At 42.8% G+C, this 19,137-nt stretch overlaps 1 protein-coding gene across 2 annotated transcripts; it reads right to left on the bottom strand.

Annotated features, from left to right (window-relative positions):
- Positions 1 to 350: 350 nt before the first annotated feature.
- On the bottom strand, positions 351 to 18,986 carry DCAF4 (DDB1 and CUL4 associated factor 4). 2 transcript variants are annotated; one of them, XM_067557856.1, is made up of 14 exons: positions 18,931 to 18,986; positions 17,475 to 17,592; positions 15,970 to 16,067; positions 14,941 to 15,098; positions 11,429 to 11,511; positions 10,548 to 10,650; positions 9,014 to 9,157; positions 8,244 to 8,293; positions 6,847 to 6,926; positions 4,995 to 5,090; positions 4,788 to 4,885; positions 3,851 to 4,027; positions 2,429 to 2,543; positions 351 to 922 (listed from the first exon to the last, which is right to left on the bottom strand). In XM_067557856.1, exons 2-14 carry the CDS (start codon positions 17,582 to 17,584, stop codon positions 657 to 659), a joined length of 1,578 nt encoding a protein of 525 aa, XP_067413957.1. In that variant the 5' UTR covers positions 17,585 to 17,592; positions 18,931 to 18,986; the 3' UTR covers positions 351 to 656. The 2 variants fall into 2 exon arrangements, with proteins under 2 accessions (XP_067413957.1, XP_067413958.1); XM_067557857.1 differs by lacking the exon at positions 18,931 to 18,986 and adding an exon at positions 18,734 to 18,756.
- Between the last annotated feature and the right edge of the window lie 151 nt (positions 18,987 to 19,137).

Raw genomic sequence — 19,137 nt, 5'->3', positions numbered from 1 at the left:
TGAGAGCTTTGAAGACAGGAATAGAAAAGAGGGGACAGCATGCTGTGTTGGGAAAGTGCAGACAGCTTCAGAGAAAGAGGATGGGGAACTGAGAAACCTGTGCTCAGAGAGGCAAAGTGACTAGACCTAGAAAGACTCTACACACAACAGCAGCGAGTGTGGAGTCCTGTGGGACGAAGAGAACCGCTTATATTAAATGGAAGAATTCATTGTAATCTCTAAGGTCTGCTTGTGTTCCTGAAAGACTGAGTTTTAACCTATTTCTATCAGGTGTAGTACAGACCAGCCTTACTTCCTGGTTGGTCTGGAGTGCTCTCCTCCCATTCCCTTTTCATTTCTCCCCCTATTGAGGAGTCAGTGGAACACTTTTAGCTTTGTATGCAACTTTTTGCCAATAAGTTTTAGCTACTGGGTGAAAGTCAGACCCCACAAATGATACTTACTTCCAAACTCACAGCTGAATCTTAAAAAAACCTGTACTCTATATGAGCAGTTCATCACTGTACCACTTTTATTTACAACTGCCTGGTAGCCATACAGCAAATACAGTAGAAACTTGCAGAACCTGCTCGATAAAGTTCAAAACTCCACAGACAGAGCAGGTAGGGCAGCGCTGCAACTTGAGTCAATGCAATGGTGACAATAAGAGGCCACACCTACCAGCTTTCTGAGTCACCCAGGAGGGCTGGAGGGTCTGTATCCCTGGTCTGGGGACAACATGGATTATCTGAGTTGTAGGAGAAGTGATAGAGATCCTGCCTGACTGCCATTAGCAGGCCAGGAACTCCTCGGCTGCCTCCGAGTCTCGAAGAGAACACCACACTGGGGATGGAGTCCTTGGAGGATGGGTGGGGAGAAGGGATAGTTCTGAGCAAATGGGCATCTTGGAGACTCCAAATTCTTGTGTAGCAATCCTGACCAACTGGGGAGGGAAAGCACTGCACATCAGGACAAGGAAATGCTTCCACATCAGAGATCATAACCAGCTTTGAAACATTCTGGTCCCAGAAGAGGAAAAAGGTATTTAATACACTAAAGGAAAGAATCATTGCTCATCTCCCCCTCTCGATGAAAAACCCCCTAAGCTTCTCCAAAAAGAAAAAACATGATTCAGATATTTTACTCTACATAGGGTAGAATGGATAAAAATAATTGTAGGCTAAGATCTCAAAAATCAAGGCAACACAGAGTTTAGTAAGTCACTATCCCAAGCAGTATCCTCATTGCTAGGTTCTTTATTATCTATCATAATGAATAAAAGCTCTTCCCATAATTATGCTGCTTACAGAGAATTCAAGAAAAAGCCAACAAATTCAGGAATATCTTGCTGTTTCTACAGCCCCCTGTAAAGGGGTTCTTTTCACTGCAGCAGCACCTCCTTGTGGCCAAGCACTGTGTATCAGCTGTCTTTTGGTCTAGCACCCCCTGCTGACAGGCACTCTGTCTCTGCAGTGGTGTCTCTCCCTATAATTCAACCCTCCAGCCAGGTCACAATATTTATGTCTGCCCTTCTGGGGTAACAGAGTACAACCAAACTATAGTCCAATTACCTTACTGTAGCTGTTCCATCTGTCGCTGGGTTCTGCTGTCCTTACATCACCTTACCACCAGTGGTTTCACCCCATCTTTCTTGGTGGCTGTACCCAGACCCTCCCTCTACTCTGGGCTCCAACCCAGGAATCCTGTAGCTGGAAGCCAAGGTCTACTTCCTCAGACTCCTTGCTACCTCCCTAGACTGCTTCTTACCTCTTCTACCCCACTGAAAATCACCGCAGGCTCTCTCCCTGCAGCCCCTTTCTGCTACAAGCTTCCTGACTTTATAATCATAACCCAGCTCCTCCCCAGTGGGGCTTCATTATCAATTAAGCCTGGCTCTCTTTCTTCTCTCTCTCTATCGCAGGTGCTGCCAGATAGGTAAATTAACTTCTCAGGCCCACATTAACCCTTTCAGAGCCTGTGTGGGGTACACATCCCATTACACTCCCCTTCACCCTACCGTCTTCTTTGGGCATCAAAGAAAAGACCCAATATACTCCTGTTATTTAATGGGACTTTCCAGGACCTCTATCTTTCTATGTAAAATAGTTACAGACTCATGAAGACGTTTAGCACTGTTTTCCTGTACTTCTAAATCACACACTTGCCACTCTCTCTCTTCCATTTTGTCTCCCAATGTCTGTCCTAACTTCTGACTGAGAAATCCTACTGGCTGCAGTATATCTCTTAAAACCCAGAGGAACATCCGCATAATTTAAATGCATCCAAATCATTTTAGTTTCTAGTTACACACTTGAGGTTTGTTAAGCTGTTCCCAAAGCCAGAAAGCAATGAATGCCCACATAAGTTCCAATTGCCTATCTCTACGAATGCCCCACATACCTGGGTGAACAGAATCAAATATACATGTAGTAAGAAAAAGCTGACACACCTGCTGTAAGAAGCCCTTCCTCCTCATTTATTTGCAGAGGGAGAGTAGCATATTCGTTATGATGGCCCTCATACTGTTTCACAGATTTCACTGCTCTCAGGTCCCATAGCTTTATCTGCAAGTTGAAATGGTAATGGAAGAAAGCACATTTTAGTGAAGCAGGGGCCATTTTTGACAGCTGTTGCTGCTTAAAGGGAAAGGAGTAGATGCCCAAAGTTTTACAAACTCCCAAGTGAATTCCTTAAATTATGGAATTATCACATAGATACAAGTGGACAACATTATTTGAAGCACTGGTTTAGGATACTGGCTGTGAGAAACCACTTGGAAAACATCATTCCATTTGTTTTATTGCAGACAACATGTCTAATGGATTGAACAAAGGACTGAGTTTTAATTTTGGCTCTGCTACAGCCTAGTTGGGTGGCCTTGGGCAAGTCACTCAACCCCGTTTCTGTTTCCCCATCTGTAAAAAGGAGATAACCCTGCTTATTTACTTAACTCACAAGACTATGGTGAGAAGTAACTGAGTAGGCCATATTTACATTAGGGGCATTATAGCATCACAGCTACAGCACTGTATCTATGCTGCTATAATCATGTAGCGTCGATGCAGACTACAGCAATGGAAGGAGTTTTTCCATTGCTGTAGGAACTCCATCTCTGGAGCATCAATAGCTAGGTCGATGAAAGCATTCTTCTGTCAACCCAGCTATGTCTACACCAGGGATTATGGCTATGTCTACACTACTGCCTATGTCAGCAAAAAAAAAAAAAAAAAAAAAAGCTCAAAGGTGTGAATATTCCATCTCCTGAGCGACTTAAATTACACTGACATAAGCGTTCACGTGCACAGTGCTATGTCGGCGGGAAAAGTTACCCTGACGACATAGCTTATGCCACTTGCAAGGGTGTTTTCTTAATGCTGACGGGACACACTCTCCTGCTGGTATAGGCCATCTTTACCAGACATGCTGCAGCAGCACATCTATATCACTGTAGCTGTGCCGCTGCAGCACTGTACATATAGATACGGCCTAAGTCAGCACAGCTATGGTGCTCAGGGAGTGGATTTTTCATACTAACTAGCAAGCAGTATCTCATTTGGGCCAGCAGAATTCCAAGTTTGTGTGTGGAGTGTGCTCTGTGCTGATGCACCAGCTGGAGAAGACAAACTCCAAGTATCTCAGAACCAGGAGTAAACAGCTGAGAATACAGACATCTGCAAACCATTCACACCTTCCTTCTGACCAATCAGTGAGCTGGGAAAACTTTGAGAGATTGAGCAGGGGACAAAGAAGAACTAACACACTCTCTAAAGATGGTGGCATTCTCTTTCAGGTCTGGGCTGGGACCTTGGCAATGGCCAACAGAACATAGGAGATACTATCTAGCTTTTCATAAACAGAAATGAAACTCTACCTTCCCAGCCATGTCCGCTGCCATAAGATAGTATTCAGCTTGGAGAAGGCGAACAGACGTGACTGCTGAGTCATGGAAGAGACGGACAGCTTTCCAACTGTGGCCCTTCCGGCTGCGCTGACGAATGTCAATGCTGAAAACCTCTCCTGAACGGCAGCCATTGTATAGCACTGGAGTCTAGACAAACCAAAATGTACGGGGAGATGAGTCATGTAACATTCAATGGGATCATACCGGTATCTCTAGTCAGTTGTAGCCACTTTCCTAGGAAGGGTTCAAGTACTAAAACACCCCTTCATTATAGTCCCAGAACAATATCACTGTACATGGAGGATCACAAGATACCAGAATAGCATAGTCACACTGCAAAACATTGCAACCAACTCAGGACTTTCATTCTGCCTTCAAATATTTAGCAGTAAAGACCAGTCAACTACTAAATGAAAACCCGGTCTTATGGTTAGATCAGGGGTTAGACTCCTAGGTTCTAGTTCCACCTTTGACACTAACTTTGTGACTATGAGCAAGTCACTTAACCTCTCCATGCTTTATTTTCCCCATCTGTAAAATGGGAACAATACTGACACTTATTGTGTGTGAAGTGCTTTAAAATGCTCAGATGACAGGCAATATGAATGCAAAGCCTTATTATAATTCCTTGCATTTGTTGTTTCACTTTCTTTTTAACCCTTTTCTATTAAGTAAAATTGATTTCCCCTTGCCCTGCTCCACATTTCCAATGGAGCTTGAAATCAGCGTAGCTTATTTTTGTTGCTTTCCCATTGTCAGCCACATCATCAACAGCGTCAGCTTTATTACTGTTACTGAAGCCACCACCAAGTAGTCACATTGTGTACCACTGTGTAGGCTGCTGGTCCCATAAAATCAGCACTGTACACATCTCTCTAAGAAATCAAAGACCCATGTCCTTTTCTACCTGGGTGGCAAACTGTTGTGCCAGGACATCGCTGCTGGTTCCAAATGTCTGCCGGTGACCAGTCATTGCGTTGGTCACAAGGACTCGCCGCATCAAACCTGAAAAAGATAAATCAAATCCATGTCCATCATTTGGGCAATACAGCTTGGAGGCCAGGATGGTGGAGATCTTTCCCTTGAGAAGTAGTACAAATACACTCCTGCTCACCTGTGCTGAAGCAGTTATCAGCTTGGGGGTTCAGGCACCAAGCACAGGACCAGGCAGTGGAGATCTTGAAGCTGCACAGCATTCCAGGCTGATCTCCTAAGGATGGCAGCAGGAAGGAGAACAAACTGAAGCCCCCATGCACCACAAGGAGATGTGGGAGGAAGGGTCAAGTTAACTGTGCCCCTAGAAAATTTCACCAGGCCTCTATACCTCTTACAACATTCAGGGTTTCTGCTTCCAGTGCACTAAATTACCCAGTTACTGTCCTGCTAATACTCACCCTGTTCTTCTGAAAACAGAAGCTTGCTCTACCTGATGCTTGAGTGATTGCCAAAGAACACTATCACGAGACTTTGCAGTTACAGGCATGACTATGGGGGAAGGGAGCAAAGAGAATGAAAGAGCTGCACAATGCACCCACATTCTCAAGGTTTATAAAGACTGGGCATAGAGTGCTTTAATACAATTGCGTTGGAACAAGGACACCATTTCACCACTGCCAACAGCCAAAGACTATCTATGCCCTTACCTCTCCCCTTAACTGAGAATTCATAAGGATCTTCAAAAAGCAGCACTTGTGGGCACTGAAATTATGTTCATGTGGGGGAAAGGAATGGGGGACAAATGAGGAAAGGTGTTGTTTGGACAAGCACAGCTTTGAACATGCTACACTGGCCCTGTCTCTACTGAATGACCATAGTTTAACTATGTAGCAACACACTAGATTTGTATCCTATTCCCTCAGCTCCCAACCCAGTTCAAAACCAATCCACTGATAAAACTTTAAGTGTTCAGTTTTTATTCACCTCACACAAGTCTGTCAAGACCAAGTCCTCAGCTTGGGGTTAGAGATGACACTCTAGGTGTCTAGTGTATCTGAACGCAGTGATTTCCAAAAGACCCTAAAACTACCCTTGTCATACTGGTAAAGCATCCTGCAGCCTTCAAACAGCAATCCTTCCTGTTAGCGCTAGCTCTAGGTGACTGTTAGTTTTTAAAAAGCCTCTAGATAGAACTCATGTATTTTCACCCCATCAAGCTGCTTTACATGTTTGTCTTCATCAGATGCTCCTTTGGTGTAAATTTAACTATGGTCAAACTTGCACAGGCCACAAAAATTAGAGGTGTAGCAAAATCAGAGAAGGACACTGCAAAGTGACCTGGAGAGATCAGCATACTGGGGACTTAAATCAGCTAAGAGAGATTCCACCCCTGTGAAAAGGAACAGCACAAACATAATATGGAGGGATATAGCCACACACCCATCAGATTAAAGCCAGTTTTTTTTAGCCTTCTCTCCTTAATAGTCATATGTTTTCATGTGACTGAACACTATACACAGTGCTTGCCATGGGCTGCGGGTGGGAGATCAGTACTGGGAGAGGAGCAGAGGGACCTACAAGAGGATTGCCATCTCAAGTAGTCCCATCAATAAACATATTTGAACAACTACTATAGGCAGAGGTTACACCTTGGAAAACAATTGTGCATTGGTTCATTCCCTCTGAATGGACTAGATAGCCCAACAGGTACTCACTCAAACTATCTATCCAGGTTCTATGTAAGGGAGGCCAAATTACTTATATAGGAAAAGTCCCAAATATATATTTACTTTATAGGTGGGTACACACAGTTACCAGCTCAATATAAACTGGTTAAACTAAGTTCATTAACTAGTTCCTAAAGTTATTATTGTCAAAGATCAATTCTTGGCTTCATTACACAGTGTTAATATTCATACTTGTGATGCTTACAGAGCCATTCAAAGTACTGAGAATGAAATACAGAAGTCATCCCTCATTCAGGCTCTGTTCAGACTACAACTTCTAACCAGAACAGAAAGGTATTCTACCTGGGTTAGAGTTGCTGAATAGGGATGCTGGAAGCAGACTGGCACAGCCTGGAGTTTCTGCAATCCCCATGAGGCACAGCTTGCTGGAGGCTGTTAAAGAAAACAAAGATCTCTCCCAGAAGTGGCACATGGGGAGGAGGAGATGCCTCTGCCACACTTCTACACATATTTTGTCTTTCAACAGTGCCTCTCACATGACTTTTAAAGTGATTAACAGTCACTAGAGAATTAAGTCTCATCACATCCCTGTTCATTCCCCTTCTCTCAGGAATTAGAGGAAGAGATCTGTAATTCCATGATTCTAGTTTTAATATTTAACATTAGTCAAAAGGGAAGGAGAGTGGGAGGAATAATAAAATTTTTCCTGCTCTTTCCAGTCTCAAAACAATATCAAGCACATATAGCACTTTGGAGAGTGAAGACAGAAAAATAACCTTTTCCAAACTACTTTGGGTCTGTCTTCCCCAGAGCAAAAAAAAAAGAAAAAAAATTGGGTTGCATCACATTGCTCTCTGGAAGTAGAAGAAGGTATGGGTAGGATTTAAACTTGTTTTTCCAGATCAGTATGATGGAATTATGATCAGATAGATGGTGTGTGTGAAAACTCCTGGCCTGCTGCGCGCAGGTCTGAAATACCACTGTGAAAAGTCCTTTTCCTTTCCCTGTAGCATGACCATGACGCACTGTTCCCTCACTCTTTCCACTGGCTTCTTGCTACTGTCTGAATCATTTCTGAACTCCTGATGCTTCCCTTCAAGGATCTTCATTAATCCTACACTTGTCTACATCTCCCCTTGTTTGCTAATATTCCAACACACACCCTTTAACTGCCAACACCCTCGCTTCCATGCTCCTTTCACATTCTCCCATTTATGTCTCTGCAACTTCCACCCAACCCTCCTGCAGCATTCTTAGCAATTTGCCTCTTCTTTTGAGGTACCTTCAATCAGAATGCGCTAATCAGACACTCCCCTTTGCCGATCCCAAACCTGACATTCTGATGGGTTCACAAAAGAAAAACACTTTAAAGAACTCTCCTGAGACCTGTCCCACCCAGCCCATTATTTTGTCATTCTTGATATTTCCTCCCCCTACCCAAAAGTGATTTCATGTAATTTTCTCATTGTACTAACTCTGAAGGTCAGGTTGTGAGATCCTCAGGGCAGGGGCCTTGTTTTTTTACTTACTTTATATTACAACACTACCATATATACTAATAGCTTAACAATATGGTTTCTTTCAACCTTTACAGGTTCGCTGGTTATTTTCCAATGAACCATTAAGTCCGATTGAGGCAGATACTTGGGATTTCTTGCTGATCAGTGGCTGTTTTGTGAAGCATTTTGCTGTCTAGAGGAAGCAAGTCTGAGGCTTTCTTTATGCTTAAAAAAGGATATAAAACGTGGGAATCTTGATGAGTCAGTGATGCCCAGCACACAGAATTCACCTACAAATAAAAGCAAGACAAACCAATACTTGCTGACTTCTGTTTAATTCAGAAAAGAGCATTTTCAAATACTTCCCAAGAGACTGAAAAACTGAGCGCACACCCTTTGCATATAGAAGAATGCCAAGGGGAACAACCTGGAAAATGACTAGTGATGACTAGCCCAATGAAGACAGAGGCATTTCAGCCTCTTACTAGTAATTGCATAAAGCAGAAAAAAGTCAGCACCCAAAAAGCCTTCCCAAACCTGGATGGGTCCATTCAGCACACCGCTTAACTAAGACAGTTTTTCTTCATGGAACTGGGCACCTACAGGTTGTCCTAAGAATTCTTCCCATTCAAAGAAAGGCATGTGGGTTTTTTTCTTTCTTAAGAAGAAACAGAGCAAACAAATCAGCAGCAGAATTAGTCCCTCCAGGCTTCTTTTTTCAAGTGCTGACAAGAGTAATTCTGTAGAAATAGCTGCTCCTGAAGGTGCCAGACTGACTACCCTGCAGCACTGTTCTCCAAAAGTGACTCAGGAGTATCAGAGCTCAGGTCACTGTGGATTCTACATTTACCCAACTCCTTATTGCTGGATGCTTCCATTCTCTCTTCCTTCCCCCTGTCCTCCCCTCCCACCTTCCTCCTTTCCATTCGCACCTCCCAAGTTACAACATTTTGAAAGTTGCAGAACTGAAGAAAACTCTCCTGGGTGAGGAGCCAGGGGCAGAATGGTACCTTGCGGTTTGTGAAGTAGAGGTTATCATACATCTCCACAGTGAGAGAGTCCTTCCCTAAGCCACTGAGGTTGATGATACCATATTTACATCCCCCGTGCTCTACATCATTCACAGTGAATATCCGCTCACAAGCTGCATCTGCCTGCAAAAGAAGTGCATCACTATTGGCAAGTAAATTAGAGCTGGTTTTAGGTTGTCTGCTTGGATCCAAAACTGAGAAATCCATTAACTGTGCTTTCCCACATCACAACCTGATTTCAGTTCAGCACTACAGACACTGAATGCGTGGCCATCTGCATTCTAGAGAGATTCACTAGAAAAACATTCAAGATATATTATTTTCCAGTTCAATTCCTGACAATAATGAACACTGTCTCCTATTGGCTGAGTTCTGGCATGGCACTGTGGACAGTCATGATGAAGCAAGATTAGTGAGTAGAGGCTCCAGTATGTAAATGGGGCTCTGCATAAAGAATTTTGCATTCAGTGAAAACGTAGACTTTTCTGTCATTTGAATGCCTCCTTCTCCTACTGGATCAGATTGGTGCCCTTGCAATCAAAGTGCTGGTCATGAGTTCCAAATTTTGCTCTCCTTTAAACCAGTGGAAGTTTTCAGTACCACCACTGGCTTTAAGGGCTTTCACTTACATGGACAGGATCAGCAGGGAGCTTGCACAGCAGCCTCTGTAACATACCTGCCCCTGAATGCTGCTTCACCCCACAGCACTAGTCATAGGAGAAGCCATGGAGTAGGGCTAAATTCAGGGCTTGTCAGCCCACTTCTCTCGTCTCCCACCTACATAGCCAGGACTCAGTGTGGAAGAGCTTCCCAGGTAGCCTCAGCTCCCAGAAACTCTCCTCCACCCATAAAGAGCCCAGGCAGTCTTCAGATCCAGAGACTCATGATGTCACTCTAAACATCTACAGACTTTCTAGACTATAAACCCTACTCTAATCTCAGATTTGACCCTATTGCTGCTCCCTCCCTCTCCACCCCCTCACTGCATCAATCTCATCCTTTCCCTTTCTCCTCTCGCATTTGTTATATCCCATTACCTACCCACCTCTCCTCCTTTCTCACCAGAAGAGCTTGCCAATTATCTCCATGAACTTTCCTCCCACTCTTCACCTGGCTTTGTCTTTGCAGACTGTAAGCTCTTCAGTCTAGGTACTAAGAAAGCACCTAGCACATTTTTAGAACTAACACAATATAAATAATATGTAATTGAGAGCAGTATTTGATCAGGATTTGTTAATTCCACCAAGAGCTAAATTCTTAGTGAAGCCTGTTTAAAGGAGAACACTCAGAAAGAAAAGATACCATATCCATGCTTAGCTGGCCCCAAAGCTCACCATGTCTGGAATACATTCTGTATGGGAAGAGAAACTGTCAGTGCAACCTGCTACAGAGAAAAGCACTTCCCAGTGTACATCAACCTGTATGTTGGGTCTTTACAAATCCCAAAGCTCACAAGAAAATAACTAGAATCAAGTGCTCTCTAGCCTTAAAAATGGAAGTGCCCAATACATACCACGATTAGTTTAAAATTGTTGGTTCCAGTAACTGAGGAATCTGGGCTCCGAATCTCTACCTTCCTCCTCTGCATGCAATTCACCTTTAATTCGTGGATCAGTCTATAAAGGAAAACATGTTTAAACTATGCTGATATTTAATGCCAATGAAAGGAATTCTGGGTGAAAGGCATTGAGATACTTCTTTCACAGCAGGTCAGGCAACAGGTAAACAGACCAGGGAGCTGGAAGATTGCAGCCCCATCAAGTAGCATGAGCAACCTTCAGATCCTGAGATTCATGATGTCACCAACAAATAATCTTTGGGGCCTCCCTGTCTGTATATACACCAGCCTTGTCCCACCATTACAATTTCCCAATCATCTCCAACAGCAGCAGGCAAGTTGTTGACAAACTGTCTACAGTAGCACTCTCACCTACACCACTGAAGCCAAAGCAGTGGTAGCAAGACATGGAAGTTAAGGAAAAAAGAAATCTCATGTAGACAAGATCCATTGAAGTGTATTCATATAAGGGAAAACTCAACATTATGCTTACAGAATGCAGGAGAGCATATATTTATGTTAAGGAAGGAAAATTTCACACTAGACCTATTCAAAACCTGGTGATCAGAAAATACTTTCCTGCATTTTAATTCTTGTCATTTTAGGGAAGACTGGCTGAGCCATTCTGTAGTCATGTGTTGTACAAAACATAATGGAAAAGCTGCACGGAAAATGGGATGTCTTATAAAAAAAGCAGTGTACCCTTTTGTATCTGTTACTGATGCTTCCCCAGTTCTTTCCCTTATTGGAACAGCAGGTTACACCACAGTTTAACAGCAAAGACACATTAGCAGTAGAACTTTATAGGGTAAAAAAGGGATTTAAAATTATCTTACCTGCAATAATTGGTGGAGCTGAGTAAGCCTAACTGCCTCTTGTGTAAGACAAGTGATGAGTTCAACCCAGCTCTGGATGTTTTCTATTAAAAAAGAACCAATGAAAGCGCAGTTATGTGCTTGTATAGGATCAAAAGCAGTCCATGGTCCATTCACGTCTGGGATATTTGGGCAACAATTTATTCCTAAGAGCATATATTTAAAAGCTGTTTTTCAAAGGAGAACAAAACACTCCCCAGCTAAAAAGAAAAAAAGTCAAAATATCCACTCAGGAGGGCAGTGGGTGGGAAAGAATTATCAATGGATAAATTCCCTTCTGACCTCCAGAATAGTGTCTGGCTGCTTCCACACTCAAATATAACCAAATGCCTTTCAATCTACTGAATTCCACATAATTATCCATTTTTTGCTTAATATTATGTGACTGTCTCATCTTGTGGTTTGAAATCCATGAGCCATTTTCACTACAAAATAATGTCTCAAGTTCTTATCTTAAATCAAAACCTCTGAAATACAATTTAACCACCTAATGGTGCCATAGAAATGTTAGCTTTGGCATTTCCTTTTTTATTTAAACTCTGCAACCTGAATGTTGCACTAACCTGGCTTTTTCATTTGTCATTTTCCATTTGGGCTGAATACTTTCAGTGCTTATGAAAGTAAAAGACAGAATAGTAGACAGAGCTGAGGCAAGGCAAAACATACCAGGATTTTGCAATCTATTTTGTAGTCTCAATATTGATTAAAAAGTGACTTTCAATCTAACAGATAGTTCGGGCAAAAATTTTCAAACTTAGGTGCCTAAATTAGACACTTATGTCCATACTAGTCTGCTTTTGTTGATAAACCAGGGGAGGTGTGCACACTATGATGCTTCTCCCACTGACAAAACTCTCCTATTTTGCTAACACAATCAAACTACCTCAACGAGAGGCATAGAGCTTTTTTTTTGGCAAAGTTAGATTGACAAAGTATCAGTGTAGACACAGTGCTTTGTTATGTTCCCGTAAATGGCCTCCAGGAGGTGTCCCACAATGCCCACTCTATATACTCTGGTCAGCAGTTTGAACTCTGCTGCCCTGCACCCAGGTACACAAACATCTGTCCCTACTTCTTTAGAAGACTGGGAATTTTTGAAATTCCATTTCCTGTTTGCTTGGTATGGAGAGCTCACATCGCAACTTTCCAGCTGACTATGGCAGCTCCATGCAGCAAACGCTCTCCTGCTTGGAGCACACCAGAGTTGTTGGATATGTTGGGTCTGTGGGGCGAGAAGGATGTGCAGTCCCAGCTCTGCTCCAGCCATAAGAACTTCAATATCTAGAGTCAGATTTCTCGTGGCATGTTGGATAAGGCTATGAACAGGACATACATTCAGTGCCATGCGAAGATAAAGGAGCTGAAGCAGGCGTACCAGAAGGCAAGGGAGTCAAATCATAGCTCTGGCACTGCGCTGAAGACCTGCCGCTTCTATAAGAAGTTGGACCCCATCCTCGGTGGCGACCCCACCTCCATCGCCAAGAGCCCCGTGGATATGGTGGGGAGGGAAGGGGGCTGAAGACAGCAGCAGCAGACTGAACCACGAGGATGAAGTGTTGGACAAGGAAAGTGGTGGGCAAGGAAGTGGAGTTGGAGGATGAGATGGGACAGGCGACAGTGTCTTCTGGTGCCATGGGGAGCCAGGACCTCTTCTTCACCCAAGAGGGTTCAAGCCAGTTCCAGCACTCCATCTCTGGCACACGTGATGTAGGAGAGGGGAACCCTGGTAAGTGATCATTTTGAGTTGATACTGCTTGGTTACATGAGGTAGAGCTCTCCTTTGCTTTGTTAAATGGTAGAAGTGGGTTAAGGGATAGAAATGTACAAGATGAGCTGTGTTTGCATCTGCCTCACATTCCCCTGTGCAGCTATGCAGTGGGGCAGAACAGCATTAATACACTGTTGTCCCACTGGTGGTACTCATCAATCCTCTGCCAGAGGTTCTTTGGAAGAGTTGCTTTGTTCCTTCCCCTGTTGTAGAAAACTTTCCCGTGCTAATCGACAACCACTTGTGCAGCAACAAAAGTGGCAAACAGGGGAGCAGCATAGGGACCCAATCTGAAGCTGCATGCATGCAGGAAATGCACCCTTGCATGCCCTCCGGAGTGAGAAATCAGCTTCAATTACCCCTACCTGTGGAAAATGGTGGCATAATTTACAATATTGTCCTTAGTCGCTTGCAGTGATCCCCTTAAAAAACCCACCAAGGCCCTTCTTGAACTCTGGTGATCCACAGGCACCTGCAGTACCATAGAGAAGTACCCTCTTTCTATTGATGTACTCTATTGTAAGATGATCCGGGGACAAAATTAGGATATGTGTGCCATCTATCGCCTCACCACAGTTAGGGAATCCAATTGCTGCAAAGCCATCCACGATTTCATGTAGATTTCCAAGAGTCACAATCCTTCATAACAGGATGTGATTAATGGCCCTGCATGCTTGCATGAATGCAGCCCCAACAGTGGACTTCCCAACTCCAAACTGATTAGCGACTGACCAATAGCAGCTTCGACACAGCGATCGCCAAGTGCTTCTCCATCGAGAGGGCAGCTCTCATTTTGGTGTCCTTGCACCGCAGTGCTGGGGTGAACTCTGAACACAATTCCAGGAGGTGGCTTTGTGCATCTGGAAGTCCTGCAGCCACTGCTAGTCATCCCAGAGCTGCATAACGATGCGATCCCACCACTCAGTGCTGGTTTTCCAAGCCTAATAACAATGGTCCACCATTTGCAGCTGCTCCATGAATGCCAAAAGTAATCTGGTGTTATTTCTTTCCATGGCACACAGCAGGGCGAGCACTGTGGATTGCTGTTCAGATTCGGCGCTTATGATATACTGCACAATCAGCCACGTTGTGTTCATAACACTGACCACAACAGTAAAGAGCAATGCAGGATCCATCCTTTCAGGCAGAGTTGGCAGGCGCACAGTAAACAGGGGCCATTGAAAAATGGTACGAAATGTAGTCAGAAGCCCATGGAATGATGACTGGGATGATTTAGTTGGAGTTGGTCCTGCTTTGAGCAGGGGGGTTGGACTAGATGACCCCGAGATCCCTTCCAACCCTAATCTTCTATGATTCTATGGGACAGAAAAAACTGCACCATGGGACATTAAGCCCACATCACTACGAACTGTTTGAAGAGTCTGTGACAAGGCAGAGTTAAGGTATTAAGTTTAACCTTAACTGTGAATTTCATGACTTTATCATACTTGGGTTTGAGATCATTACAACATCCCTGGTAATGTATTTTATCCTAAATTACTGATTATGTAGTCTCAGCCATAACTCCATCTTAACATAGTTTTTGTTTTGAGTATGGACAAATGTTTGAGTATTTGGCCTTGAACAGCTAACATTAGAGGTCAACCAAAGCTGAAATGGGAGAGTTTTACGACTTGTAGCCCATCCTGGAGCCTTGGGTCACAGGACAGTTACGTTTAAATGCAATTTCAAAGACAGAACCCACCTTCTTTTGCTTTTCCTCCTCTTCTAAGAGCTTCAATCTCTTGCATTCCATCTCCTTGTACTGGAGGCTCTCTTTAGTGAGAGGGTTGTAGTTATTATGTCCAGGGAGCAGGCGGAAATAGCGGTTCTTTTCAGCGTCATAGTAAAATCCTGGTAGTTCTATAAAAGGTAAATACCAAACAAAATCAGATTGAGAGCAAACCAAGAGACAGACACTTTGGGGATTCCAAAAAAAAAAAAAGGAAACTTCTGCTTCCAGACTGGCAGGTCACAAATGAGGAGAGGCATTGATTACATTAATGGCCACCTCAGGGAAAGCCAGATGATGCTCCTACTATCAGCGTAGGAAATATCATTACTGGGATATGAAGGGGGATATCAGCAGTGATGGAAATGAAATTCAGCAAATAGAAATGGTGAAGCAGAGGGAAAGGTGCTCCAGAACAAAGAGGTGACCATTCTACTTGAACATACATGACACACAAAAGGCACACTTTTGACAAAAAAAATTTTTTTTTAGGACATCCCAAACACCAAGAACATTGGACAACTGACTATCGATCAAACAAAAGTAGCAATCCCTTTCCCCAAGACTAATACCCTTTCCTAATTACACTTCCCAAACCAAAGGTTTCAATGCCTACAATCCATGATACATTTTAATTGTGGACTGGCCTGGTTCACTCAGGATATGTCTACACAGCAAAGAAAAACCCACAGCTAGCCTGTGCCAGCCAACTTGGGCTTGCGGGGTTCGACCTCTGGGGCTGTTTCATTGCTGTGTAGACTTCTGGGCTCAGGCTGGAGCCCAAGACCTGGAATCCTCCGACCCCGCAGAGATGTCTGTATATTCTTATATTTTCTTTGCCTATTTAACATAACTCTTTCAATAACGTAACTTTTAGAAGATCTCTGCCACAGAGGGCTATGGATATTAGAGAGGCAAAGCAAACTATGACAGGATCTTCTATCTTCATGAACCCGATGTTTAGGATCTGATTTTTGGCCCCTGAACACAGTGGTCCCTTACCAGGCACTGGAGAGCTCTGACATGCATCGGAAGAGGAAGGGGATCCGCTGTTGCTGGTCCCTGCATTCAGTGAATTCCATGGTTCCTCTTGGTCACACCTATCAGCAATATTACACTTTTACATCCAGCTTGCAAAACTGTCTTGAAAATGACATAAGATCTCTTCACATACCTTTCCAGTGAAGATTGTTCTAATTAAAAAGCTATTTTGCTATGTTAAAAACAATGATTTTCCTTAGGTGAGTACAATTTTGGAAGCCTGTTAAGTACACTGTGTATAGGTAGGATGTGTACAAAGAATGAACATACAATGCAACATCAGTAATACTTCATTTTCATCCTCATGGTATTACACAAACATTAAAAGGACACCATCAGCTTAAATCAAATCAATTTTACCTGCAACTACTTTTAATGTTTTTTTAATATAACTGATATAAGTTTTCTCGTCAATTTTTATGGTTTGTTTTCTCCCTGCCCCCATGTAAAAGATCCACATAAATAACAGTGAAACTGACACTATGGGTGAAAGCTTGGTCTTGCTGAAGTCAGTGTGAGTTTTGTCTTAAATGGGGCCAAGATTTCACGCCAAGTGTTTTGAAAGGCACAAAGTAAACAACTGAAGAGATATGAGAAAATAACTTCAATATTTCAATTACAGTGATCTTAGCTGTTTCTTGCAATAATAATAGATAAAAGACTTTCAAAACAGAAGCAAACTGTTTTAAGTTGTCAAAGTCCATACTTCAGGTAAATTTCCTGGGGTTATTTTCTTAAAATTCAATTTAAAATTATCTGCATAATGTAATACTAAGTCTCAATTTTTGTATTCATACTAAGTTCTGTAATGGATCTTACATCCTGTCATTCTGAAAGCAGTATGTCAAGTTTGTTGACAGGCTGCATGATTTAGTGTTCTGAGAACAGGATAAGAACCAAGGAACTCTTAATTCTAATCCTGGCCCCTGAACTTGCTGTGTGGGTTTGAGCTAGTTACTTGAAGGACAACAGTCAAACACAATCAATCAATCAATATCACTTCAATCTGAAACCCTTTTTTAAACCTGTTTCTCTTCTATAGTCAGAATGATGGTCCAATCCTGCAAACACTTAAACACATGTATAACTTCCAATGTGAGTAGTCCCAATAAAATCAATGGTCTGTAATGTTTGCAGAATTAGATCCTTAGTCAGTTTTCCTTGCTCACAGAAACAGGGAGGAGGAAAAAAAATGAAATAATAATTATCAGAAAGACTCATGCAGGCAGGTGCAATACATAAACTACTTTTTATTTTAAAAATGGGCTAGATTTCAAGATAACCATGTCCCTAAATACTTTCTTTATCTCAGTTTCCTAATCTGTAAAACATGGAAAATACTACTTACCTATTTTACAATAAACACTAACAAAACAAATGAGGAAATAACGGAAAAAAAAAAGAAAGTCCTTCCCCTAAACTGCCTTAAAGTCTACAGATAAAAGTATTAAGTTGTGTGCACTTGCCTTTCAGTAAAGTTACAGTGGTTGTGTCTTCTGAAGTGGTGGGGATGGTAGGTTTGTCTGCAATTGCTTGACCCATCCTTTTTTTTACTTCTCCACTTGTTCCTCTTCATTCCCGTCACTAAAATACATACACAAACACAATTTCAGTTCCAATTGTCTGGAAGGATTCGACACTCAGGGTATTCTCTTAATACAGCATTTTCCTCATATTTCAAATTTGTCTTAACCCACTGCTGATCAAAACTAACAAGACAGTGAAGTGAAAGAAAAAACTTACTTTAGGATGAAGGCAGAGAGAATAGAAAGGCCTCACACTGTAACATAGTAGAGAAAGAATAATAGCTTGAATCATTTAAAATGATATGGGACTAAATACTGGAGACCATATAGCATGCAATAATCCTTATTTGTCCCATAGCACAGCAATAAAATTACTTAATATGTTTTCCTTGAATTTCTATGTATGTGTACATTTATGTATGAATGCACAGATACCCATAGAAATTCTGGGTCAAATTCAAGCCTGATGTAAACAACAGTAAATCAATAGAAAGACACTTGTATACACTAGGGCTGAATTTGGCTCAGTGGAGATGGAATGATGTCAGCAATAATATTCTTTCCTGCCAAACTAAAATTTGCTGAGTTAAGTGCACTGCTTTAGATTATAACATCACATGCTCTTGTGGGTGCCAAGTCTTTTTGTACAAGGAATTAAGATAGTATCAGAGAGATGTAAGGAGTATCAGTTTTATAAAAAAGTCTTATTTGCCTGAGTTTTAGTTAACTTTGGTTGCCCTACTTGTCAATCCTTGGGTTACACTATGAATTTTTTTAAAAAAATTATAAAGTCTGGTTACCTACATTATACCTATTTGAGTATTAAAAGTCTGGTTACCTACATTAATATTATACCTATTTTGAGTATTTTAATCTTGTGGCATGATGACAGGGAATAAAGGATGGGCCACATATATTTATGTCACAATAACGATATGCATAACACCCAGAGGTTCAAGGGAGGAGCAGTTTCCCATTGTGCTAGATGATGCATGGACACCTACAATTATATGATCACGACAGGGTTTTATGAATGACCACCCCCACCCCTACCCCTCCCCATACCCAATAACTTGAGTCAGGCACATCGTTTGCTGGGATCTCCTGAATACAGAATAGCCCGGTGGTTGGCACCTTTTTTTTTTTTTTTTTTAAATCTGCACTTCACCAGCCTCCCTCTGAGAATCTCCCTGCTACACCTGCAAGACGTGCACAGCCGAACTGCTCAGGATCAGGTCCCTGCTTAACTGAGAATCTCCACCCCAAAGGGCTCAGTCAGTCACTGCCCTGCCCAGGCTGCCAGGCGGGTCATTGCGCTGCCCACCTGCCCCCTGCCCAGCCCCCATAACCCCAGGGATCAGGGCCCGGCGGCGGGGCCCGCTCCAGCCCCCCTTACCCAGAAACCAACGTCCCTGGGGCCTGGCCGGGCCTGCAGCTTCCGGTCACCCACAGCAAACAGCAGCACGTGAAAAACAACAGACCCGCCTCCTCCTGCGCCCGCCCCTTCGCCGCTACCCGTCCGCTGACTGGTTCAATTGGCCCTGGTTCTAAGCTTCTGATTGGTCCTCGCCGGTGTCTGTCATATGACGTACCTCTCACCCAG

This window comes from Emydura macquarii, unplaced genomic scaffold (genome assembly GCF_026122565.2).
Source record: "Emydura macquarii macquarii isolate MOO-44397 ecotype Brisbane River unplaced genomic scaffold, CSIRO-AGI_Emac_v2 contig_1876, whole genome shotgun sequence".
Taxonomy (NCBI): domain Eukaryota; kingdom Metazoa; phylum Chordata; order Testudines; family Chelidae; genus Emydura; species Emydura macquarii.
Note: the sequence above shows the minus strand (reverse complement) of the source record. Positions and strands in the feature narration are given on the sequence as shown.